Source organism: Silurus meridionalis, chromosome 4, assembly GCF_014805685.1.
Source record: "Silurus meridionalis isolate SWU-2019-XX chromosome 4, ASM1480568v1, whole genome shotgun sequence".
In the NCBI taxonomy this organism is placed as follows: domain Eukaryota; kingdom Metazoa; phylum Chordata; class Actinopteri; order Siluriformes; family Siluridae; genus Silurus; species Silurus meridionalis.
The window spans coordinates 23,218,183-23,243,759 of NC_060887.1; the positions used below are offsets into that span (position 1 = coordinate 23,218,183).

The 25,577-nt window shown below is 36.1% G+C and overlaps 2 protein-coding genes across 4 annotated transcripts; one reads left to right on the plus strand and one right to left on the minus strand.

Annotated features, from left to right (window-relative positions):
• The first annotated feature begins 1,072 nt into the window (after window positions 1–1,072).
• On the plus strand, window positions 1,073–4,372 carry LOC124385204. Of its 2 annotated transcripts, XM_046848381.1 has the most exons (8): window positions 1,079–1,337; window positions 1,530–1,641; window positions 2,072–2,159; window positions 2,394–2,578; window positions 2,681–2,813; window positions 2,908–3,040; window positions 3,205–3,444; window positions 3,565–4,371. In XM_046848381.1, the coding sequence occupies exons 2-8, from the start codon at window positions 1,567–1,569 to the stop codon at window positions 3,620–3,622; spliced, it is 912 nt and encodes a 303-aa protein (XP_046704337.1). In that variant the 5' UTR covers window positions 1,079–1,337; window positions 1,530–1,566; the 3' UTR covers window positions 3,623–4,371. The 2 variants fall into 2 exon arrangements, with proteins under 2 accessions (XP_046704338.1, XP_046704337.1); XM_046848382.1 differs by lacking the exon at window positions 2,072–2,159 and having other exon boundaries at window positions 1,073–1,337; window positions 3,565–4,372.
• Window positions 4,373–4,437: 65 nt separating this feature from the next.
• Window positions 4,438–10,768, minus strand: LOC124385203 (ribonuclease ZC3H12A). 2 transcript variants are annotated; one of them, XM_046848380.1, is made up of 6 exons: window positions 10,590–10,768; window positions 9,711–10,063; window positions 8,875–9,014; window positions 6,923–7,157; window positions 6,641–6,747; window positions 4,438–6,426 (listed from the first exon to the last, which is right to left on the minus strand). In XM_046848380.1, the coding sequence occupies exons 2-6, from the start codon at window positions 10,049–10,051 to the stop codon at window positions 5,444–5,446; spliced, it is 1,806 nt and encodes a 601-aa protein (XP_046704336.1). In that variant the 5' UTR covers window positions 10,052–10,063; window positions 10,590–10,768; the 3' UTR covers window positions 4,438–5,443. The 2 variants fall into 2 exon arrangements, with proteins under 2 accessions (XP_046704336.1, XP_046704335.1); XM_046848379.1 differs by having other exon boundaries at window positions 9,711–10,141; window positions 10,590–10,767.
• Window positions 10,769–25,577: the final 14,809 nt, after the last annotated feature.

The following is a 25,577-nucleotide window of genomic DNA, read 5'->3' on the forward strand; positions in this document are numbered from 1 at the left end:
CTGTTCTTTTTTAAAACCTTAGGGACTTGGCATTTATGTGAATGTTACTTTGACACATACCACCCACCTAAATATTGTTGCAGAAAGGTACACTCCTTTATTTCAAATATTCCCTAATGGCAGTGGCCTGTTTCACCTGACCTTCAAATTCAGATCTTAATATGAATATGGTATGTGCTGAACAAATAAGTGTTTATTGAGGACCCACTATTCAACATACAGAACTGCTAATAATGTCCTAGTGCCAGATACCACAGCACACATGTAAAGGTCTTGTGGAGTCCATGCCTCATTGTCCAGGTCAGAGCTGTTTCCACAACACAAGAGAGACGTACACAATATTATGCAGCTTGTTTTAGTGTTGTGTCTGATTAATGTAATCACTAAATGCCAGGCTACTCCTTTGTGTTAAGGGTTTATTTAATATGAAGTCCAACATTATTTGCCTGCCTCGCTGATGATATTCTCATGGCAAACAGCACAATGCTGTGCAAACAGTATAATCAAAGCAAATATTATTGCCTGAGGATGTCCATGATGATGATAATACTACTACTAATAATAATAATCAACTTTCCATGCTAAATTTCCTAACAGTAGATAATAAGATATTTGCTATAGGGTAATGTGAGAGCATTACAATTGGTTGGCCACTAAGGTAAACAGTGCTTGTTGTTTGACATACTAATAATGATTACTAAACAGCCAATACTGGCTGAGAAGCCTCCAAAAATGATTCTATTAATTCACTCGAGATTATTAGATTATACATAAACAATCCGAGCAGCAGCATTTCACTAAAAGAGATAAAATGTGAGCTTATTTGGAAAATCAATTATTGAATTCCCATGAGTCCACTAATGGATGATTAAGCTGCCTACAAAATAGTTTATTTTATTATTGTTTTCCAGGTCAGAAAGTGATATTTTGCCCTCTTGTGGCAGTCCTGTTGAACAACAAGAGCCTTTTATCAAGAAGACAATTTTGGGCAAACTGTCAGTCAAAGAAAATGTTATCAATGTATTTTAAATAGATTAATTTAAAAAATGTTTAGATGTGCTCCCTTTCACTTCTCCACAATGGACAATTATTTGGATTTGTGTAAATAGGATCAGAGACCAAAATTAGCATATGAGGGACACAACTCCACCATGCAGCTCAGTGCCTAAGAAGATTATACAGGATTTACAGGCATGGTCGTTTTGGCATTAACAGTCTCAGTCGGAGCAGCACATTATCCTGTGCAAATGACCATTATGCGTTTGATAAACGAACAAGCAGTTTTCAATCTGTAGGAATTCTTAACAGCTTACAACATTAGGATTTACAACAGCAAGGTTTGAATAATTTTTTCTATTTGTTGTATTTATTCTTGTGATTAACCTGGTAATTGTGTTATGTTTTAAGTGCTGTCATCTTTAATTGTAAGGTGATATGTGGAGAATTCATGTATCACATTCATACATCTAACATTATTCCTTGTAGTGAACATTCACTAGGTCAGCTCTGTTTGGCAACGTTTTTTACAGACAACTGGCAACCATGTGCCTGTAAAAGTACCTCAATATGGTGACATGTGTCATGTGGTCAGCAGTCGTCTGGACTCTGAAAGGCCTGTTGAGCTGTTGGAGGTTTTTCTGGGTGAGCATGGCTTGTCTTGCTTGATACATTTTTACTATAATACTTGTAAGTCTGATATTGCTACTTGTACTTATTAAATATAGACTATATGGAAATAAATGTTGTGAAAACTGATCATATGATTCTTATGTGTTTTTGGGCACCCCATTCCACATTTAATACCCATTTGCTGGTATAATAAACTTTACTCTTCTGCAAAGATTTATTACTAGTTTTTGGATTGTGGCTGTAGATATTTGTGCTCATTCACCCAAAAGGACATTAGTAAAGTGAAGTACAGATGTAGGGTGAGGTGTTCCAATACTTTTGTCCATATTGTGTGTGTGTGTGTGTATATATATATATATATATATATATATATATATATATATATATATATATATATATATATATATTGCTTACATAATATGCTAATTTGGTTGCATTATAGGTAAACCCATACTGTGCCATAAACTCTACGCCATGGATATCGCATGAACCTGAACATCATTGTTGTACCCATGAAAAACACTTAACAGGTTTTCTTGATTGATATATATACTGTATGTATACATATATAATATTGTTTTTTTAACCAAACAGGCAATGCACATTTACTGTGTTTACATAAATGTAGTTAGAAATATAAATATGTAACTGTATGCAATGCTTCAACCTCAACATGAGGTGGCAGGATGACTACATTACAAATGCTTCTTGCATGAAAAACAACACATTGCACATTACAAATTAAAACAAATAATTTCTTAAAGAATCTGAGAGAAAAGACACCTGGGAGAAGTCACATCACCATGAGCACAGCTGTACCTTACACAAGAGGCTATTGAAAGCTGAGGGAGAGATTCAGGATCTGAAAGCTCAGATTGCCTATCAAAGGGCATCGAGGGAAACGAGGCTCTCGGAGCTGCAGACGAAACAGCATGATCTAAGGGATCGGGTATGCGCAGATTTATGTTGTAGTTACCATATCCATTTGTTAAAATTGACAAGTGATGAACTCACATTGGAAATGACATTTTTGTAAATGCATCCTTTTCAGCTGAACTTTGAGATTGTCACAAGGTCATTGGCTTTACACAAAACAAGTGATTTCACAGAAATGAATGAAAGGTTCAGAGAATCTGAAATGGAGAAAAGACACAGTTTTGAGAAAAAGAAACATGGCTGGACCAGTAAGTTTTTCTTCGAGAAGTAGTAGATTAGCTACATTTGGCAATACTCTTAGCAGGAAGCTCTTGATTACTGTTATTTGCTGGTTTCTGTAAGGTGGCTTGAAAAAAATACACCAACTGGATGTGAAAATTCTGCACGATGTGGCTTACTCAAACAGTTTCAAACAGGGCTCCTTTTGTACTACTCCTGACTCCAGATCTACATCTGCCATGTCTGTCAGCACAAGGTACAAGGAAGCTCTCTTAATCTCACTTCTCATTATACACTCACAAGATAAAAAAAAATGTGGTTTGATTGTAAGATGTATGTTTGTTATTTAGTGAAGTGTGTACAGTCACATAATCTCATACAATGATTTTCTCAAACTCAATTGATTTTTTCTTTATTCAGTGTGGGCTTACAAAGAAGTGCCACATGTCACCAAAGAGCCTTTGTGCCACATTCCCCAATGGACTTGCAGATTGGCCACAGGGTTCGGATTTTGCTGCCTACAGGACGAATCAGCACTGGAACCCTGCGCTATCTGGGACAACCACATGGCTCAGCTGATTTCTGTTTGGGTGTGGAGCTGGAGCTGTCTGAGAATACACAGCAAGCAGGCACCTATGAGGGACAGTGCTACTTTGACTGGTAATAGGCCTTGCTGCAAAAAAAATATCTCTTGGACATACAAATGATTAGAGAATGAACAAAAATACTTACAAGTATTTATTATTTATAACATGACCCTGTCTTTCTCTTTCTCGCTAGCAAGCCTGGACATGGTGCATTTGTGGCATTCAACAAGCTACTACTGGCCTGGGAGTAGACACATAAATTCTTTTTTTAACCCCATCAAACTGTCAAGGCTGTTAAGGAACATCTTTTTGTGGGGATACACATACATGCTGAGACATTTCAGCAATGTCAAATTAAAGTGTAAAGCACTATTTGTAATGAACATTTTCCCACAGCCATTTCCCCTAACTTTATCATACCACAAGTACTTGTAATGCTGATTAGTTTTTAATTGCATTTCATCTACTAGCTCTGTACTTAAATTTAAGGAAATGGGCTTTGATTTGCAAATGTTTACACGTTATTGCATTTCTTAAAAATTTTGAATTTGTTTTAGTTTATGGAAAACCCATTTTATTTATCACACACATTCTCCCTTACCCCAATCCAGTGATGTAAAATATGCACTTGCTAGAAGAATAGGTTTTATCCTAGATGTGCAAGTACAAAATAATAAAACATAGTTAACTGATAACTTTATAAAATTCCCAGAATAATACCACTACAATAAAACAAACATCTAAATTTGCCATGTCTTGCCATGTACTTGGCCATATGTGGTGTTCCTCTTATTTCGATCTGGAGCCCAACACTAGACATGTTTTATATCCTTTACCTGATCTGTACATGCTAACAAATATGACTGTTGATTACTGTTTAGTCATTGTATTCATTGTATGAGAAATGAATTTTACTAGTGTGCTCCCTTATTTTTACACCTGAGGGAAACATCATAACAAGATTAATGACAATAAAATTCCTAAGAAATGAGAGTAAATGGGGAGGAGGAATGGGTATCAATAATATGTATATTTTGTTGAACAAACAAACAAAAAATCATTTCAATCATTTTCTTATTTTTTTATGAAGTGTAATAATTCTATAAAGCAGACAGCTTAGAAAATAGTACAGTGGAACTGACATAAGAACAAACATCCATAATATGCAAACTAATGCCAGTGTGTTCCTGTATACATTTGATATAAGTAATAGTGCAAAATGTCAAATACACAATGCAAAATGAAAGAACTAAAATTACTAATACAAGTATCATAACTAACAGTGAAATGATACCTTAGTAAATAGTTTTTTCTTACACTGGTTAAACAACAATGCAGCACCAGCTACTAGTAATCAAACTGAAATATTAATGTGAAAGAAAAAAAGGCTGGTTTAATACAGTCATTGTAATTTCATATTTTTAAAAGTCATCTGAACAAGTGCCAGACACAGCAAGCAATATTAAAACACGTGTAGGCCACAATACTGCATCTTAACATACCAAATTAATAATATGATAAAGATGCAATGTGCATCAATGACAGACATTTAACAATAATTACACAAATCTTTATCAATACAGCATGATATACATGCTTTACTCAAATATGAACAACTTTTGTACTGGTGTCCCAAAAGTCTCCATATGTAGAATTTATTTAATTTTATTCTTTGCAATATGTAACTTTATTTACAATACATGGTTGCCATTTAAATTTTAAATACACAAACTTCTCCCATTAATAATTAATATAAACAAATTTTGGAAAGACACAAAAATAATAAAATTTTTTCCATGGAATGGAAATTTGTTTAGACACTCTGTAGATATAACTTGACTTTCTTGTCATACAAATTCATCACATTTACTATGTGATGTGACATTCAGATATCATCATAATTCTGGCCAAAGCCAAAACAACAAAAGAATACAAACATTGTCAAGAAATATAGCAGTAATAATAATGCATGTTCTAAAATTCGAACTCATTTACCTGTGTACTTTTTCACGAGAAAAAAAATCCTTTGCTCGTATGAAACTATGTCTTTATCACTATATAGCATAGAAGAATTAGAACAACTCTCCTTTGGACTTGAGTTTGAGAATCTCTGCTGCAAGTTTTTGGGCATCTTTCAGCTTTGGGAACATTCCCATAACCTTATCCACATGATAGGGATTAAAAATTGCATGGAGTTTCTTCCTTGTCTCTTCTCGCTCTACTTCAAATGGGACAGTGCTTGGATGGACCCCTCCCTGGCTGCCCCCATAACCATCATTAGATCTGTGGGGTCCAACAGAATGGAGAGGGTTGGGTAAACTAACAGCTGTGCGAGTCTGAGGGAGCCACACTGTGTCAGAACATGCTTTTGGTTGGCTGTGATGAAGCCCATTAGGCTGTGCGTAATTAGGAAGGCTGTAGGGTTGATTGCTAGAGGGCCTACGGAACTGGAGTGCACCATAATCAAAGCAGTTGTGAGGGTGCTGGGAAAGAGGGTACTGATGGATGCTTGGTTGGACAACTGGCTCAGAAGAGCAAGTGCAAGCAAAAGGCACATCTGGCTGCTCATAAAACCTATTATTATGCCTAGAACTAATCTTGTAGGAATCATCATGTCCTCGAGATGCATCTGAAAACTGACTCTCATAGGAGCCAAGGCCAGAATCTGAGCTAGATAAAGGATTAGTGAGGTATGGGTTGTACAGACTTTGCCAGTCCAGAGGAGTGTTACAGGCTGGGTACTTGGTAGGGACATCATCCCAGTAGTGGTGCAGGCTTTCAGTGAGTTGGTCTCTTGGTATACGAACAGAAGGTTCCAAAGTTAGCTTGTACTCCAGCTCTCGCTCTAATGAGGGAAAGTATGAACTGAAGCCAGACTCTGTGTGGCTGGACCCTCTCTGGGAAACTCCTGATCTTCGTCTCTCTTCTGAACAGTAGTGGACAGAACTGGACAGACGGGCATTGTCCCTTAGTTCATCTGCAAGAGAACGTTGTGACTGGCTTGTACGTTCAGGGTGATAAAACTTGCATTTGATTCCGTATGTGCATTTCTTTCCTGAGAGAGACAAAAAAACAAAAAAAAAAACAAAGAAAAAACAAAAAGTCATAAACTCAGTCATCATGGACAACATTATAAATCTCCCCATTAATGTATTTCTAAGCATGAAGCCAATGTTAGTTATCACACAATTCACTAAGTTATTGATTTCAACGTACAGTAACATAACTGTAATAAGAAAAATTTATACTGTCAAAAAGGAGATGTTTACCATAAGGACAAAGCTGGCGCTTGGTGTCTGGTAGCAGAGGTTTCTTTCTAAGGAAATTATCCAGGTATGGGCCATGGCGACCAAGAGGGTCATCTGGTGGCATAAACCTGTGCATAGTTGCGAGAGAACAAAGATAATTAGGCACATTTTAATTGTAAATAAGACATTAACAACAACAATAATGTATAAGCAATTTTTTTTTAGCAAACCTGAATACATGTAATATTTATAAATACAAATTACATTTAGGTCTATGTACAAACACAACATTTGATCACATACTTGTCATTGACAAAGGAGTACATGAGTAGCCCCTCCTCAATGCAGTGCTTCCATTCAGGCCGTTCACTCTGAAGGTCACGGTATGTGTCGTTAGATACAATAATGCCATCCAGTTCATAAGCAAGTTTAACGATGAATCGATCATCATAGCAGACCACTCGCTTTCCTCCTACCCGCCTGGATGGAGTGAATACAACTATCTTTCTCTTTTCGAGCTCTGCAAGAATGTGCTGATCTGAAACCAGAATCAAACAGGTCAATAATTCAACAATCAAAATATTTAAATCAATTATGTTTTCTTCATCCTCTTTAATGGCCAATGATCACTGTTTCTGTGTTTGTTTCCTCTGGGCATATTAATGTACAGGTTTATAATTAAAACGTTTTTTCTTCCTTTATTTGTTTTTCCACTTTATTTTGTTATTATAAAAAAGGTAAAAAAAAGCATTAAGAATGTTAATGTGACAATTAATCCTGGTTTTATGATTTTGATGTCAAAGAAACGAAGCACTTTTAACAGTGGTATGTAGACTTTTTTTGTACATCATAAATCCAGACACCTTAACAGGTGGCAAAACAAAAACAGCAGGAGACAACTAATTGGTTATCCATTACAAAACCAAAACACTGCTTTATATAAAGTGCTGCCTTATATAAAATGTCTCAATAAACTCTCAATAATGTCTCAATACAGTCTTAATGAGGAAGAATTGACAAATAAGTTATTTTGGCATGAATAAAATATGAAATGTTATTATATTTATTGTGTAATAACCACAAATCACCAGAAAGAGAACAAATTGCACAATATGAAAAATAGCTCAAGATTTAGAGGATACAATTATCACCCTCTAATATCTGTATCCCATATTATGATTAATTCATTTTATCGTATGACCAACTACATTACCAAAATGCAGTTCCGATATTATTCTCATTCTTACCCTAATGTATTTCTGTTTGTTTGTATTTATAAAGCTTCTCATTCTGAACCTTTGCCAAACAAGGTTATTATTTCATCTAACAGAATAAACACAAACATTAGTAATACTAATCTATTTATATAGAATACAACAATAATTAGAGACCAGCAAAAATATATTTGAGGTGATATGACATTCTCTACAACAACAAGAAGCCACACCTAGTAAATGACTGAAGGAAAATTAATGAATGGGACGAGCAGAATGACAGAAGGAAGTACAAAAATATTGTTGAACTTCCTGGTTTGGGGAATTCCCGAAGCAGCCTTAAGGGAGGTTTATTCTTCCTGATAGAACAAATTGACTTCTATAAGGAAGTAAATATTTTGTTCTCGGAATGAAATTCATTTTCTTTGTACCCAAAGATCTAAATGATAGCTGGACTCATTACTTTTACAAAACAAAATTGCAGTGCTTACAATACTTAGTGTTTGAATTATTAAAACACTACTGGTGTTTTAATGTGAATTCATAGGAGGAGTTCATTTAAAAATTCTTTGGCTAAAATATGAATTGCCATTTTTATAATGCAGCATAATAATAAATCCAATTATTACAAAGTACTTAAGTAGCGAGAACAACAGACTTGGAATGGATTAGAGAAGCATACTGTGACTCAATTATTTAATCACCTTTGGCTTAATAACAAAGGCATAATATATTATTCTATTTAAAACCAAGCCAGTATGACAAACAGATATTTAAAACATTTCTCAATCACTCTGTGAATGTCAGTCTTCATAAAGAACAATACAACATACTAAAACACATTTACATGCATAATTCAGAGACTGCTCAATGCATTCTTTAAATGCAAGTCTTTATCATGCAAAATCAGACCATTCAATACGTCAGCATTTGCATTTGGTAGAAAATGTGGCATGAATTTATGCAGCAAATGGTTAAGATTAGATGTTTACATGCATCATTCTTCGATGACTCATTTTTCTGAGAAGGGAGTGTCCTTACCTGAAATTGGGACATCTGGTCTGGGTTGCTCTTTTCGCCATGAGGGCACAAAAACAGTAATGTTCCTGTGTCCTCTCTCAAGGAAGTAGTTAACTGCCAGCTCAATTCCATGACATGAAAAAACTTCCTTGTTCCCATGACTTACAGAGAAACCAGAAAGAGAAAGAGAGATAGGATTTGAAAGCAGAAATACATTCACGGGACTTATTTACATATATGCAAAATATCATAAAAGCTAATTAACTGCACTGTACTGCCAAATACAGTCATTTATCTGTTGAAGCACAATGTTTCTTGAAAGCCGGCTAAAATGACTTGCACAACTCTCAATGGCCTACATGACACTCCTGGGTTTTTGTGGGCCATACATTTGAAATAACTCTGGAAACAAAAATACATTTCTAAAATATCAAACTTTGGACTTCAGTGTAGTTATGTTTCATGGCTTGTCATATATATGATTACTTGCCACATGATTTGAATACTAGGTGAATAAAGGTGAGATCACAGTAAAAACTTGCCTCAGTAAAGAAGGATGGAAAAAAAAGTTGCACAACATTTATACATACTGAGAAATGTTCAATAACCTGACTGACGCCATTAAGTTTTATATTATGATTCATATTGATATGATATTATGAATATGATCCATAGTGGGAACTTTAAGACATCTCTTTTTTTTTTATTCTTATTAAACATTATTGCTTATTGATTCAGCATGAAGCTTAATTACAAATGTTTGTTACTTATTTTAAAAATAAATCAATACAACAATTGTCCTTTGATTGAATAAACTAATTCAGTAAAATGGACTAAACCAACTTTTTCCACACTACCTCATAGCCACATTGCTTCCATCAATCACAATGGGTTTGAGATTGCTGTCAAACTCTTCTAATGCTGGGGATCTCTGAATATCCCTGAAGAGATCTTTACTGCTGGATCCACCTCCTCCACGGTGGCTAAATCCAGAGCTTCCATCTTCACTCTCCTGGTTTGCTGTCGGTGAGTCTCTGGCTCCGGAGCGCACCAGTTCTCCAAGTACGGCATTCGTATCAGTGTCCAAGCCTAGTTTCAGCAGGGCTGCTTGTACCTCCTGCGGTGAATATCCCAGCTTACGGAAAAAGTCCACCTTCAGCTGGAGCTCCGAGATGCCATGATGGCAAGCAGGCTGCATTCTTTAAAAGGACTTCAGCAAGAGCAGCACGTCAAGAAAACTGCAAGGTCAGCCTCATTGTATACGAGTAGATCTCGTTTGTATCAGCGTCTGTGACGGAAACCAGCAGGGCACAAGGGTCAAAAAATTGTGGAATGTTTGAAGTCACATTGAAACGATCAGATTTCCCCTAAAATCTTCTTCTGTACTAAAAAAGTTACCATAAGTACATACTATAACACATTTCTTATTAAGTTCTTACGTTCTTAGTTCATGTCTAAAAGCCAAGAGGAAAACATGAGAGCTTTCATGAAGACCAGGGTCATGAATTCCCGACAGGAAATACATGTCAGTGATAACTGTATTACAAGAAGACAACTCGTGAGAACTAAATAAACATATACAAATATTTATGGGTTTTACGTTAACTTTACGTGACTAAACGCTTAGTTAGAAAGGAAGTATGTAGAAAAACGGAGTGTGACTTTATCTGTCCTATGCGTTAGGCAAACAGAAATACAGTACACAAACACCGAAGGCAGTAATTCTGTACACCTACCGTGTTGCTGATTTCATAAACCGCCCATTTTTAATCGTGTCTTCGACAGTGTATTAGTATACACCAAGTAAAACCAGTGAGAAACGCTGAATGTAAGGCAGTCTCAACAGCAAGAGTCGCTCAACAAGACATTTCTTCGCATTCCCTTCCTGGTAAAGACATTGCTCTCTATATAACCTACACCTCCTCCCGGAAGCTCAGGATGGCCTACCTGTGTGACCTGACGCGACGGTGTGGGCTAAACAAATCCCACCCATTATCACGGATTGTTATTTTTCATTCTTATGTATTTTTTTTAAATTAGTTAATTCATGTATTTTACATATTAATACGATAATTTCATTATCCGACGTAAAACATAAAAAACAACGATTTACTATAGATTTGATAAATAATGCATGAGCGAGGAGCGTGCGTGCTTCCTCTCACCAGACACAAGAGGTCGCTGCGTCCAGCTGTGTCTGTATGGTTCCACTGAGGCCTAGTAGCTCATGTACGAAGATGCTCTTTTTTGTTTTGGTCTGTCGTACTATTGCAAAAAGTTCTGGTCAAAGGGAAAGCGGAAAATAGCTACCATTAGAGTTGCATTACCCCAATCTTGTCTGTGTTTTCTAAATGAGATCAGACCCACTCCCGCTGTTCACAGCCATTCTTTTGTTTCATTAGCTGTCTGAGTATATGGATAGACTGTCAGGCAATTTGAACCTGATATCAAAATCTCAGTATGAAACTTTTAATCCACACAGTAGGTTAATGTTAAAATCAGCGTGTATGCAGTAATGGGCATGTGCAATTTTTGCGTAGTTCTGCACAGGTGAGTATGGGTGAGATCACTAATATGTCCTGCTCACTGGGCTGCAGGTTAATGGTGTGTACAGAGTGAAGTTCCAGATCCTGAAGAAACTAATCAGCAAAGGTTGCCAGTCCACTGCACCCTCTGAGCTCTGGTGTCCATGGTCCCAGGTGTCTGCTGCGCTGATATTGCTGCAGGGCAATGAGCTAGAGCAAACAACGATGAGTTCCTTTCTCTGACTTCCCCTCTCTGCCTCCTTCCATCTTTCCTACATTTAGCTACCATGGAAACCCTCCTTGAGGCTCTAAGAATTTACAGAGGGGAGCCGGATGTGAAGAAACCATTTTCTTCCAAGCAGAAGTTCGGTGTGACCTGCGCTACTTAACTTGCCACAGTAGTTTTTCTCACAGTTGCCATTTATTCCACAGTTCCATTTCTTATTTCATACTTAAGATCTTTAATTATCCTTACATCTGGCTAACACACCAGCTGGACAGTGTAAAGACAGGTGATACAGTAATAAAATAATTGTGCTCCAAATAATCGAATTGTTTAAGAATTCAAATGGAGATGCACACAATCGCGCATTAAACACAGCATGTGATGATGTGAGGGGACTGATGTTCTTGATTCCATAAGTACAACATGGAATCAAATGTGCAGTTCCTTTTATTCATGGCTATTATGCTATTGAGAAAATAATTATCTGATGACCAACAAAAAATGTAACAAAAAAAGAAAAATATGGAAAACAAGAGTTTTTACACCAAGCTCCCACAATGATTCCTGATTCTTTCACACACATTGTCTGAGCTTTTAATTGAAAACATGACATTAATCTTGGTCATTTAACAGACTTTCTAAGTTTATTACTATCAATATCTTGTAAGCAAGGTAAAAAAAAAAACACCAACATGTGCTGAATTACTCTCCTAGCATAGAGTCTTCTCTTCTTTTTCTATTGTCTCAAAATGACTTTCATCTTTCAGTATTTATTGTATTTCAATAAGGGATTCCTCACTCCATTTGATAACAGACCAGTATAGACTAAAATCTAAATGTTTTTTTTTCTACTAGTGTTGTGGATATAGTTCAATTTTGGTGGCACTGCAATACAAAGAATTGATAGTAATGGATTCTGACAATGATGACACAACCTGTTTGTCATCACTGTTTGTCAAACTCAAACAGTTTCTCCTAAGCGTCCCTGCACTGTTCATATGTGATAAGTCTTTAGAAAGAACCAATTTTGGTGCTGCAAGCGATTTCTTTTATAAAAGATACCTTGTTTGCAGAAGGACAGTAAATGAATGTGACATAAAAATGTTTCTGAGGAGATTAGACACACTGCATGAAAATCTGAGACAGACTTTGCGGGAAGCTTTTGAAAATAATCGGTGTGCAGAGTAATACAGTATATTGAGTACAGTATATAATAGAATGAGATCCATATAAAAAATGACTCACCAACTCAGCATTTGCTTTTTAAATCATATTAAAACCTAATCCAATATTCTCTCAATCATTATCCAAATTGAATTTAAAATACATTTTACACACTTGTACAATACCTAAATGTTTGGAATCAGCGCTCTGTGCAGGCCATTTGAAATTTTCTACAACATCTTAGCAAACCATGTCTTAATGGACCTCTCTTTGTGCACATGCTGAAACACATTTGGACTTGGCCTCTTAGTTCCACTGCTAAAAAAAACCAATGCAATGCTACAGCCTACAAGGACATCCTATAAAATTGTGTGTTTCCAATTTTGTGGATACTGTTTAGGGAAAGCCCACATGTTATCGTGTTAGTCAGGTATCTACATACTTTAGTCTATGAAGTACAGAGGAGAGTCCAGCGTTCCAAGATGCTGAACCACTTATGGTCAACATTCATTCTTTTATAAAGCAGGGAGCCTTTGGAACACTCTTCCAAATGAAATTATTTTATTAACAAACTATAGCACATTTACACACATGACAAACAGTGGCTATTAACAAAGCAAAGTTGTAAGCACTGAATAACAGTGATATGAACAATGTAGACTGTGAGTGAGTGAGTACAAGATTCATGAAGTGGAGAATGTTTTTAATGATGTGAGTGAAAAAATGCTTTCATGCATGATACTGTATGTATTTTATGACCTATTGTAAATGTAACATCTGTCTAGGGACTGCAGGTGGAAATTAGCATTTTTTTGCTATAACCTGGCACATGACATCTCTTTTTTTTTTAGATTAATGTTTTTTGTGCATTGTCCCTGATTAAGTATAAATAAACTCATTCATTCATTCATTCATTCATAATAGTCTGTTTAAATAAATAAATAATATGTATAATGCATAATGTCTAATTATTGATGTTTCACTGTGGAATATGTTCCAGATTGGAAACATCATGAGATTTGTGCCTACTGAAGAATAATGAATGAACGAATAATCACTTAGGTTGGTATTCTATACTACAAATTTTTTTGTTTATGATTTGCCTTACTAATGTCTTATCACAGAATATGACACCTTATGCCCATATGAAACATTGTTTCCACTTTTTCTATTCCTTTTGGAACCTGTTTAAGATTATCCTCAAATGTTCCAATTTATTCTCAATTCTGTTTCAGCATAACTGCAGCTCACCAGACCAAATTGGATGGCTCTTTATTTTTAAATTGCTACAATGGGTCTTCAACAATTTGTTACTACAGGTTTCCTCCTCTATGACTGCCTGTCAATCCTATTGCCAAACCTGTGCCTTGTATTTTAATCAATCTGACAGAAACATTGTTCTGCAGTGATGTTCCTATTTGGAGGAAGTGTGTGTATACTGGATGGATTATCTTTCACAAAAGCCAAAATTATGATGCAAATTTAAAGGAAAAAAATAGTCATTTGATTTTCTACAATTTTCTTTCCAATTTTCACCAATCCCCTGAAAACATTCTGTTTCTTAAACTGGTAGCTCTAAATTACCCCTTTTTGTGAATGTGTATAAATGTGTATGCACATGGTGCCTTCTTTCCACAGTTTATTCCTGCCAGCATCCAGTGTTCCTGAGATGGGCTACAGATCCCCCATGACTCTGATTAGTCTAAAACATTTACTTAAAATAGAAGAATGAGCATTTTTATGCATTTTTAACCAGATAGTTACACTCTGAAATATTGAAGCAATGGAGTGTGAAGGTTTACTGCAGGAGGAGGTAAAAGGAGAGTAGATATGGTTTTGTAAGATAAAATACCAGTTTTGCTTATTACTGACATGTTATTTTAATCACTTTCAGTGGAATTCCCATAAGAGTAATTAACTGCAACGCTATAAAAATGAAAAAGAATGGCTGATGGTAGATCATGCCTTAAGTGCTTAAATAACAAATTTGTGCTATAACCACTTCTACTACTATCTGGCATCCACCCAATATGTATGTGCACACTTATCTATATAATAATCAGTAAATACAGATCATTCATATCTGCTCTAATACAAATTTCCTTATTTCCTCAACAAAATTAATTCCTGACTTTGCCATTAGAGCTACCTTCTTTTTCTTGGTAGTGACTGGTGTGTGTGTGTGTGTGTGTGTGTGTGTGTGTGTGTGTGTGTGTGTGTGTGTGTGTGTGTGTATATACTGTATATAGATGTGCTCCAATGCTGAGAAGCTGCCATGCTAAGGTGACAAAGGCACTGTGAAAAGAAGTCGCTATGTGTTCGTATTTTAGTATTTTCCCATTGTTTTGTATAGAGAGCTCTATACATGCCAAAGGGCACCATTAACCTATAAAACCACTCAGCTTTCAGCTCAACCTGGGTCTGCCATGTTCTCTTGGCAGACTTCAACACTTATGTTATTCACACCATAGAGAAGAGCAATAAATCACACAGAGTGACTGAACCTTTCCACATCTGATTGAGTGGATACAAATTTCAAAGTGTTAGCCTCTAATTGTGAAATAACTATCCTTTTTTAAACAGTAACAAATAAGGACATAAATTCTAAAAAGGCCTAAGAAAATATTTAATTAATATTTTACATGTTGAAGTATACTTCTGTTGCACCCTGCATACCACAATTCACTTTGCTTTGTTATTAACCTTCAAGGTATCTTTCCTCCACAAACAAACCAGAAAAGTGAACCTGTTCCAATCAGGAGAAGCACAACATGCAGGACAGACTGCAACCAGTCAGCAAAACCTCACAGCACCGATTAGGAAATTTAATTTAAAATAAATTCATTTTAGAGTAAAGGGAAACAATTGCATGTGTGTGTTTTTGTCTGTGTGAATATGTCAGAAAAACAATGAAAAAAAATCACCAATGGATCCACATCTGCAATTTTTGTATAATGAAATTGCATTTGCAAAATCTAGGCATTTTGCTTTTGTTTGATTAACTCAATCTATTTAATAAAATAAACACTACTAGTTATGTGAAGTGGTTTCCTCTCAAACAATGCCTCTTAATTCCACTTTCAAAACACTATGCTTTATTACTCTACGAGCACTGAGCTCCGTTGTTTTACAAGGAAACCATGCTTCATCTGCAGACTGCATTGAGAACAGCATGAAAAAAGATTGCTTATAGTGTAACCACTAATATGCAAATATCACACTTAACAGAATAAAGAAGCACCTGGAGTAACAGGTCTGGAATGGAGCTCAAATGATCCAAAGAGCTTTTCATTTAGCTTTCAGTTTTAAAGCACATGACATGAAAAAAAAAAACACTCAAGTAGATGTGCTTATGTATCAAATGTATTTTGTAATTATCATTGTTCATAATATGCCTGAATCTGCCAGCACAAAACCTGACTGTGTGTCAGCCACATATAAACAGTATCTTGGTGCCAGATGTCAAAAGAGCAATAGGTCTAAGCTCAATGCAGTACTCAACCAGTAGACAATTTTGATTATAGGCTTATTTATTTAAAAAGAGGCACCTGAAATGACTTTTCGATTTTGGTCAATAAAAATGTAATTTTAAGCCATAATAATGTATTGTCCAGAAACATGCACAGTTTTATGCTATATTAAAACTAGGTATATCACTTTGGATAAATGTAGTTGTTTTAGAATGTGATTCATAAATACACACACACACACACACACACACACACACACACACACACACACACACACACATGCACACACACACACACACACACACACACACACACACACACACACACACACATGCACACACTATCGTATTGGCCAGGCTGAATGACAGACTGCTTACAGTTGGTTTTTGGTGAGTTCTAAGCCAAGTAAGAAGCCTTGCAGATGTTTCCTAAGCCACAGCAGGTGCATGGCACAGCATGCAAACAGGCCAGTGAGGACTCTTGGTTGAATTCTAATTAATCAAGCCTGTCTGTGTGGACCATGGGTCATAATGGCCTACCTGGATTCTCTGCATGTCACATAAGCATGGTGGCCAACAACAACAGCACACGCACGCACGCACTCACACACACACACACACACACACACACACACACACACACACACACACACACACACACAGACAGACATTCTCTCTGACGGTGGCCCGTGTTCTGTGGCAGTGGCACCACTCCAGGTTGTTCATTAAAGCTGATATCAGAGCGTACACCTGACTGAACCTCCACTACTGTCTGCACTTTATCACCCAGCAAGAGAGTGGCAGCTGATATTTTTACTCCTTAAGATGTAGGCTATGTAGTGATTCACATTCTCTCATCAATTGAGATTATTGAGAGTAAAAGAGAAAGTGTAAGAGAGAGCGAGAGAGAGAGAGAGAGAGAGAGAGAGAGAGAGAGAGGAGCACAGTAGGAGCACTGAGCTCTGATATTTCACAAGAATTTGGCACCATGCTTCATCTGCAGACGATGATGAAAACAGCATGAAAGCAGATTGCTCATAGCTTAGTCACTAAATATGCAAATATCACACATAACAGAATAAAGAAGCACCTGGATGAACAGGTCTAGGGTTGAAATAAAATGAAAAGGTGGGAATTTTCTCATTCAGCTTTCAACATGAAATCATCAGAATGGCATATTAGAATTGTCATGACATTATTATTTTTTGTATTTTCTTGCTTACACTTGAATAAAAAATCAATATGTACTATATCAGTCATAGGGTTGTAGTGTGCATAATACTCAAACCCGTGAATTGATTCATATGTTCAGAGAAGCAAAATGGTATTCCCTGAAATGGTAAAGGTGTTGTTTGTGTAGTTAGATTTTGATGTGATAACATTTGGTGTCAAATGCTGAAAATACCCATAAAATCTCACGGTGTAATCTGTAAGCACAAAATCATCAAATATTCTCCATTATAAATCATTTAATGTAATCAGAAAGGAAGGTTTTTATGTAATGTCTAACAAGAACAACAGCAACATAATAATAATAATAATAAAAATAATTTACACCAGATAGATTGCAGCTAAGCCTAAACATGATAAATTACTGCAATGAACTGTGTAGGTTTGACTGTATGTTGGCATGTGTTGTTTCCCTTGACCTCTGCCTTATTCTGCCAGCACTCAGCAAGAATATTTTCTCAGATGAATGAGTGCCAGACACATATAAACAGTATCTCTGGTGCCAGATGCCAGAGGAGCAGTGGGTCTAAGAGTCCTCTAGCCTGGACAACCTCACTGCAGCACTTAACCATTAGACCTTGGACTCTCTGCTTTTCTACTTGTAAGCCTGCAGCAGAATTTCTGCTCTTTCTCATCCGAGTCAAAGGAGGGGATTTGTGTTTCCAGTATCAGCACTCCAACATTCAGTTCACTTCTCTGCTTAAGAGTTATTGATTTGAGTAATTTCTTGATGTTTTACTGACTTCAGTGTGTGGGGGGCCACTACTTTACTTAAATAGTAGCACCTGGCTCCATATGACCCTCTATTCTACCCCATATTGACAAGGGTCCCTGGTAGTTTAGTGGTTAGGATGCGGTGCTCTCACCTTGGTTCGATCCCCGGTCAGGGAACCAACCCCAGCCACTCTTAGTGCCGGTCCCAAGCCCGGATAAATGGGGAGGGTTGCATTAGGAAGGGCATCCAGCGTAAAAACATGTGCCAAATCAAACATGCGGATGATCCGCTGTAGTGACCCCTAATGGGAGAAGCCGAAAGAAAGTTTTATTCTAGCTTTTGTCATATTGACAAAATATGCTAATTAACAATCTTACAAAGAGTATTGTCATTGATGAAGAAGCCAGTGCTGCTATACTGGATACAGATTTGAGTGATGAGAAATTTCTGAAAATCTCTCCTGTTCTCAGATCACACATCACTGGAACAGGTGAACATGACATTACTATTACAGCTCCCCACAGAGAAAAATGTGGATGTGTGCCCTCTTTTCTTGAGAAAGACAGACAACCCTTTTGATTAAAGCCATTTGTTAGAAATAATATCCCCTCTCAGGCATTATAAACTGTTAAATGCCTACATGAAGTATGTGGGTTTAGCTAGTTTTAGGTAACAGCACTATGTTCTACACTAAATCATTTATTAGTACTAAACAGTTCTCAGCTAAAATTTGGCACTAGTCACTAGGGGACTGATGTTGTTCCATTTTCCTGTCAATTCTCCTGATTTACTGGTCTCCACATTGCTCTAGGGTGCGCTTTCCTCACTGTTGATATGAAATCTACAGAAGCAAACGGCTCTCGTTTATCGCCTTACTGCAAACGTGCAGTTGAAATGTAGTACGTATCTCTCATCTGCCACATGACATTTGTGATGCCTTTATTCTTCCTTGGTAAATAGATTTTTTTTTGTCTCTATGGGACAAGGCATGGTTGAATGTCATTTTTAATAAAATATCATTATTGAGGATTAACAGTTAATCATCAGTTAAGCATGAGGTATAGCATGTACTAAGTGTTTTGTCAAACTGAATCAATATGCCTTAGCCTTGCAACATTTGTACATGATTTTTAACAAGGATTCATCAATACCAATACTGCTACTAGATCAATACAGTGATCATTTACTTATGATCATACTCATATATGATGTAAGACCATTATCACTCAAGATACACTGTAAGAAGAAACATAAATCCGGACATATTATAAAGTAAATGATTTTAATAAAAGCAAAGTAAACTGGAAACTGTGTACATACAATTAACCTTATAAAACAGGTTAACATTCAAAATTTAATAGCTCTTGTACTTTATATAAATAAGATCATTATTTTTGTATTGTATTAGCATTGTCAAGTACCAAAAAAGTGTACTTGGTCACAGTAACAGGGACACATAGCCAATCCACTAGCCTGCTTTTGGAAATGGAAGGTAAATTTCAAAGGGAATTTGAAACCCACAGGAAACCTACATGGACACTAAGAGAACTTGCACAGGCCTCCACACAGACAGTTGCCTGATCTCAGGATCAAAATGGGGTCCCTGGGGTCCTAAAGTGTCATTGTTCACTGCTCTGCAATCATGCCTACCTCTCTCATTTATTATTGTCAGAAACTAAAAAGAACTGATTTAAATTATTTTTGAAATAAACACTGATATTACAACAAGCATGTTGGGCTGTAATGCAGATGTGTGTGCCATTCATAAGCAGTCTTATTGTCCCATATGGCAACCAAGGCTGTTTCAATTACAATTTACATGATAGATGCATTCCAGCAGAGAGATTGATTTGCCAGTCTAACAATGTCCAATTAAAAAGTGAACACCTCTATTATTGCTTTATTGGAATAGTAGCACCTGAAAACAGTGGAGAACACGAGCCCCACCCTCATCAAAGGTGGAAGTTCATCAGGCGTGAAATGAGTACAGCACATATATCAGTCATATTTCCCTGTGGTGTGAATACATTTGTTTAGCAAATACACTTTTATCTCCAAATGTGAGAATACAAAATTGCCATATTAGCACCTATCAGAATTCCTTTTGTTATGATAAGGTGCCATAATTTCACATCCACGCTACACACAAAAATAAAAAAGTTCAACAGAGTGTGAGGAGAAATACATATGTTTCTATGCATTACCATTTTGTACTCCTTGCTCTATAGCATTATGCAATTTTTCCACATTTGGATTCCAAACTAGTATTCAAATGACTGTGGGAGTCTGAGCCTGTATTACTGCAAGGAACAACATGCTTTTTATAGGCTGGTGTGAAATTGAACTTTGCTATCACTGCTGCTTTGAAACTGCGTCTAAATGAAGAGTTATATAAAACATGGCCTGGGGGGGTGCATTGCCATGACCCAGTTAAATCTTTGTGGTAGGTGAGCACCCTCTCCTCCACCAGAGACTTCTCAAAACAGACAGCAATGGCAGAATACATTAATACAAATGAAGGACTCTCTGACCTAACTGACAAATCAATGGAAATAAAAATGTGCAGTAACAAATAAAAAACAGCCGTCATTTCATTTAACCTATTCCAAAACTGCTGCTGAAAGGCCTCAAGAGCTTAACTATATGTCAAACATGCATACTGATTGAATCACCACCCACCACCCACTTTTTCCGCAATAGTTAGTGTGGACCTAATTACTCAGGGTGGAACTATATTCATGAGTGCTTGACTAACATGAGGATTTTCAGAGCTCTCTCTCTCTGTTTCTCTTTCTTTGCGTGGGTGTCTGCATGTGTAGAATACACTTGTGTGTACACATTTTGGAAATGGGGTTTTACAATTTTGCATGTATTTATATCATCAGGTTTCGAGTGCAAATGTGAACAAAATTATTCTCCCTTACTCATATTGCATATTAATATTAGTGACCTTCAGACATGAACAAATAATAATATTAACAACAACTAATAATAACAAATAATAATAATAATAATAATAATAATAATAATAATAATAATAACTGTAATATCTTTAATGTGTTGAATATAATATTCTGAATCTAAATATTTTTTTACCTCATAGCAGAATGTTTGACAAACTGACTGTTAGTCACGTTATGTTTTCAATGCTTTTTATTGCTTTAAAAGGGTCACTGGTTTGGTTTACTGTCTCTGTACATTCTCACACTGTCTGTGTGCGGCTTTTTTGCGTTCTCTAGTTTCCTCCCACCTTCCAAAATCATAAATTGATTGCTATCTTGGAGAGAGAGAGAGAGAGAGAGAGAGAGAGAGAGAGAGAGCAAAAGGAAGATGGAAGAAATAATTAATACATATTATTAGTTATGCCAGTGCTAGCAGGGGCTCTGATAAGATCAGCTATAACAGCAAAACAAAAATGGAGTGCCAGAAGGTAACACAAACATGTTGGTGCTCTAGAACATAAAGAGGCCAAGCAATCCCTGTTATCAAAATGTGAAAGTGGAGGAGTGACAGCATCCCAGGTTACCAAACACCCTATGCTGGTGAACACAGCAGATCTGTACCTTCACCTGAAAAAAAAAAAAAAAACACTATTAACAAAAGGCTTGACCAAACAAATAGGTTTTCAACCTAGACCTTTTCAACCACAAACACTGAGTCTGGGTCTGAGATCTGAACATATATTACAGATTACAGAAGGCTGTTTCATAAATGTGCGGCTATATAAAAATTGTAAACAAACAGAAATCGAATGTGTAAACACACTTTGAGAAATATTGTCTAATTCTTTTTTTAGATTTAAATTAATACAAATATCATATATAAACACAAAAATGGGCACATGCATGTATACATTCTCTCTCTCTCTCTCTCTCTCTCTCTCTCTCTTTTCTCTCACACACACACACACACACACACACACACACACACACACACACACACACACACACACACTATTTTCATTGTTTCATATAAACCATGATGTATGCAATTTAGTATAACTAAATAATTTATTTTTAGTAAAATGTTTATTTAACTTTTAGTTTTTAGTTGGTTAGTTAACTTCTTTTTGCTAGCAAGAATTTAGAAGCCATGTCAGTTATCCAAACAGAAATGATGACATGCTTGTATTAAAGAGACTAAAACAATAGACTAAAATTGACAGATTTCCCCAAATTTTCCAAAACATTGGAAAACACAAGGATAGCATATAGCACATGAGATGATGCAAGAAGCAGAAACAGATTTTTAATGAAACGGCAAGAAAAAAAACACAACAATTACATTTAATCAAAATGTGTCATCCAATGTTAGATGTAAAAAATAAAGGTGATCAAGGTTGTTGGAGCATGACAAACATCTCTCTCTGTCTGCGCGAATGCAGACAGGAGATCGTGAGGTGCATCATGTGAAGTCTTTCAGGAGTTGTTGTGTCCTCTCCCAATGGATCAGGGCTCTGCTGATGGAAATGCAGCCCATTTGGGCCTGCTGTCCAGTGCTCGACTCCCTGGAGGCTTCAGATGGAACTTGTGGGAAATAAGAAGCCCGTTGGCTCTGTGTACCAAGACCAGTGCCAGACTGATTTCATGGCTGGTTTCACACACAGCAGTGATGCGTGTTACTTGATTCGGTGCTATGATCCAGCAGGGGGCACTCTGAGTCCTAAAAATGCTTGTATTTATCACACAGGAAATATAGGGTGAGGGGAAAAAAGCATATTTTTATGTATTTAAATGTGTTCTCCTAAAAAAAGGGGTAGAGGAAGATAGAAAAGAAACAACGGTGAAATGCACGATGGGTTCTTCTAAAGGTCCCCTTCAAACTACCCAAGAAGAGAAGTAAGATGAAGTGTCCTGAGACAGTGGGAATGACCACTGTCTGCATATGCAAATCTACAGAGGCATTGTGTCATTTAGTGTAACAGGTTAATGAGAGGGTATAAAACCTTGAGCAACTTGGAAGAGGCAGCAATGATCCATTAGGCAAAACTGGATAGATTAGTCCCATTATCTACACTGGCAATCTCGCCATCCACATCTTCTCATCATCAATCTTTCAGAATACCCCCATATGCCCCTGGCAGTTGATGCCCTTCTCCTCTCAGTACTGTTCAAACCTGAACTCTTTTCTTTTCTGTTCTGTTCACAACCAGTCAGTGAATGACAGGGTGGAAGTCCTTGAGTCATAGTACTTCATTAATATGCTAAAGATTTATTCTGTTGTATTTATACTTTACTTGTATTGTTAAAATGTAATACTTGTACTCCAATTTAATTGCAATTTTCAAGAAAAAAATTGTTCATTAAATTTTTATTTAGACCGTTACAGCAGTTCTTAAAAATCATGAAGGTCTCTTCTTTCATCCAGCCAATGACTGTGTATTATATATCAAAAGAATGGGCTCAGTTTGTAATCCAATTATTTCAATTTACCATCCAATTAGGTTCATCAATGTGGAAAAATCTATCAAAAATTATGCCAATTATTCATTATGTGCTGTGACCTTCTCATGCACCACAATGTGGTTTGTGCTATTGCTATCTGTGTTCACTTGAAAATGGATCAGCCAATTGGATTCACTTTTGCATTTGAAGAGCACCCCTTGCCCTACCTCGATATAAATGATTAAGTATTCTGGGGTAAGCAAAGGCTCATATACATTTTTTTTAAAAGGCATTAACTCTGTTTAAAAAAACACATTGAGGTCAGTTTGGGTAAATTTCTAATATTAACTGGTAATATTTAAATGTTGGCATGGTAAATGCTAAGTATCACATGAAAAGGCAACACAAACTTAACTTAACTCATTCACTTTTTATTTTGCCAATTTTCTAATGTTAACTGTTTCTAATGTTAGCTATATTCAAGTAATTTAGCCTGATGTCTGTGCTAATGTTTCACACGAAAACAGACCATTAAAATAATTTGATCAGTAAAACAATGCTTCAAAATAAAATAAAAAAACACTTTAATACAGTTAAAAACATTTAAAAGTAGCAATTCTTCATAACTATTTGAGTCTTCATGACTCCACTTTTTGACACATTCTCTATACTTTCACTTTTTACAGTATAATTGTTTTTTCAATAATTCTTTCCATCCCTGGTAAAAGATTGCAATGTGTTAAAGATAAAGGCCAATTTACCACCCAATGTCAGCTTATGTCAAGTTTTTTCAAACTTTTTGAATGGATGCTCAGATAGCAGACAATTTGGAGTCAAATATGCTTGAGTTTCAGCCTCCAGAGAACATTCTTCCTTTACCATCAGTTACTTGATTGACTTCACATAAAATTTAAATTTCAGAAGAACCCCTAAACGTCTGTTAATATTTCATCTTGACTTTCTAAACTTCTGAGTGAGTCATGATAATCAGTACAGCAGGCACGTTTAGACATTTGAAGTGTGTACACAGTCTAAACTTCCATCTCTATCTTTTAGGAGATACTCATCTTCTCGGTTCACCCAAAGACGTTAGAGATAATCTCGGTCTCAAATATCCCCAAAGACCACAAAGGCATTTTGATCTCACGGATTCAGTGTGTCTGGATACTTGGTGATGAAATTCAGCTCCGATGATCAATGCTGTTTCTATGCTAAAACAGTTACTCTGATTTCTAAATGATATATGAAAAAAGCACATTGTAATTTTCTGTAGTATAAGTGAATCATGAGACCGGTAAGTATGAATTTATTAATTAACATGCAATTTATTAATTCATATATAAAAGATCTTATCATAGCCACAATTTATATAAAATGACTGGGATCATAATTTTTTCAATAACATATTCCTGTCATGTTTTAAGCTCTAACTGACTCTCTCTTTAGACAAACATTTCCTGTGTGTGACTGTCCTGGTATGTAATTAACTCCAGAGTGTTGCTGCTAAATTTAGATGCTGATTTGGCTTTAACTAGTTTTTTCTTTAGTGTCTTTGTTCTCATAAAGAAAAAAATCATCACAGCATCAAGTAAAGAACACATTTTTATTTCTCTGTCTTTACAGGCATACAATTTTTATATATTTTAAAGTTGTCAGTTTTAGATGAATATTTTACTATAAGGGAAAATTAGTGATAAATAATGATTAAACTTATATGGGGTCCCATAGAGTGTTTTTTCCCTAGTGTTTTTTGCAGTCTAAGTTGACCTGACACAACAGCTTCTGTTAGAACTATGTTAGAGATATAATTACACCATGTTTTATAACAGATTCACTACATTATTAGTAATTGGGATACACTTGTTATACAGAATACTTTATCGCTGGATTATAACCAAAATAAGAATCATGCAATGCAAATAGAAGCAGACGTACTATAGTACTTAATAAAATGAAGACAAACATCAATGAACTCACATAATGAGAAGGGAATCCAGCCGAGAGATTGTAA

Coding starts and splice junctions, on each gene's coding strand:
- LOC124385204 (XM_046848381.1), top strand. CDS start 1,567: ATGGTGACATGTGTCATGTGGTCAGCAGTCGTCTGGACTCTGAAAGGC. Junction 2,160..2,393: donor CCATGAAAAACACTTAACAG/GTTTTCTTGATT, acceptor AATTTCTTAAAG/AATCTGAGAGAAAAGACACC. Junction 2,814..2,907: donor AAAGAAACATGGCTGGACCA/GTAAGTTTTTCT, acceptor GGTTTCTGTAAG/GTGGCTTGAAAAAAATACAC.
- LOC124385203 (XM_046848380.1), bottom strand. CDS start 10,051: ATGCAGCCTGCTTGCCATCATGGCATCTCGGAGCTCCAGCTGAAGGTG. Junction 7,158..8,874: donor ACCAGATGTCCCAATTTCAG/GTAAGGACACTC, acceptor TTCTGGTTTCAG/ATCAGCACATTCTTGCAGAG. Junction 6,427..6,640: donor GCGCCAGCTTTGTCCTTATG/GTAAACATCTCC, acceptor TGTCTCTCTCAG/GAAAGAAATGCACATACGGA.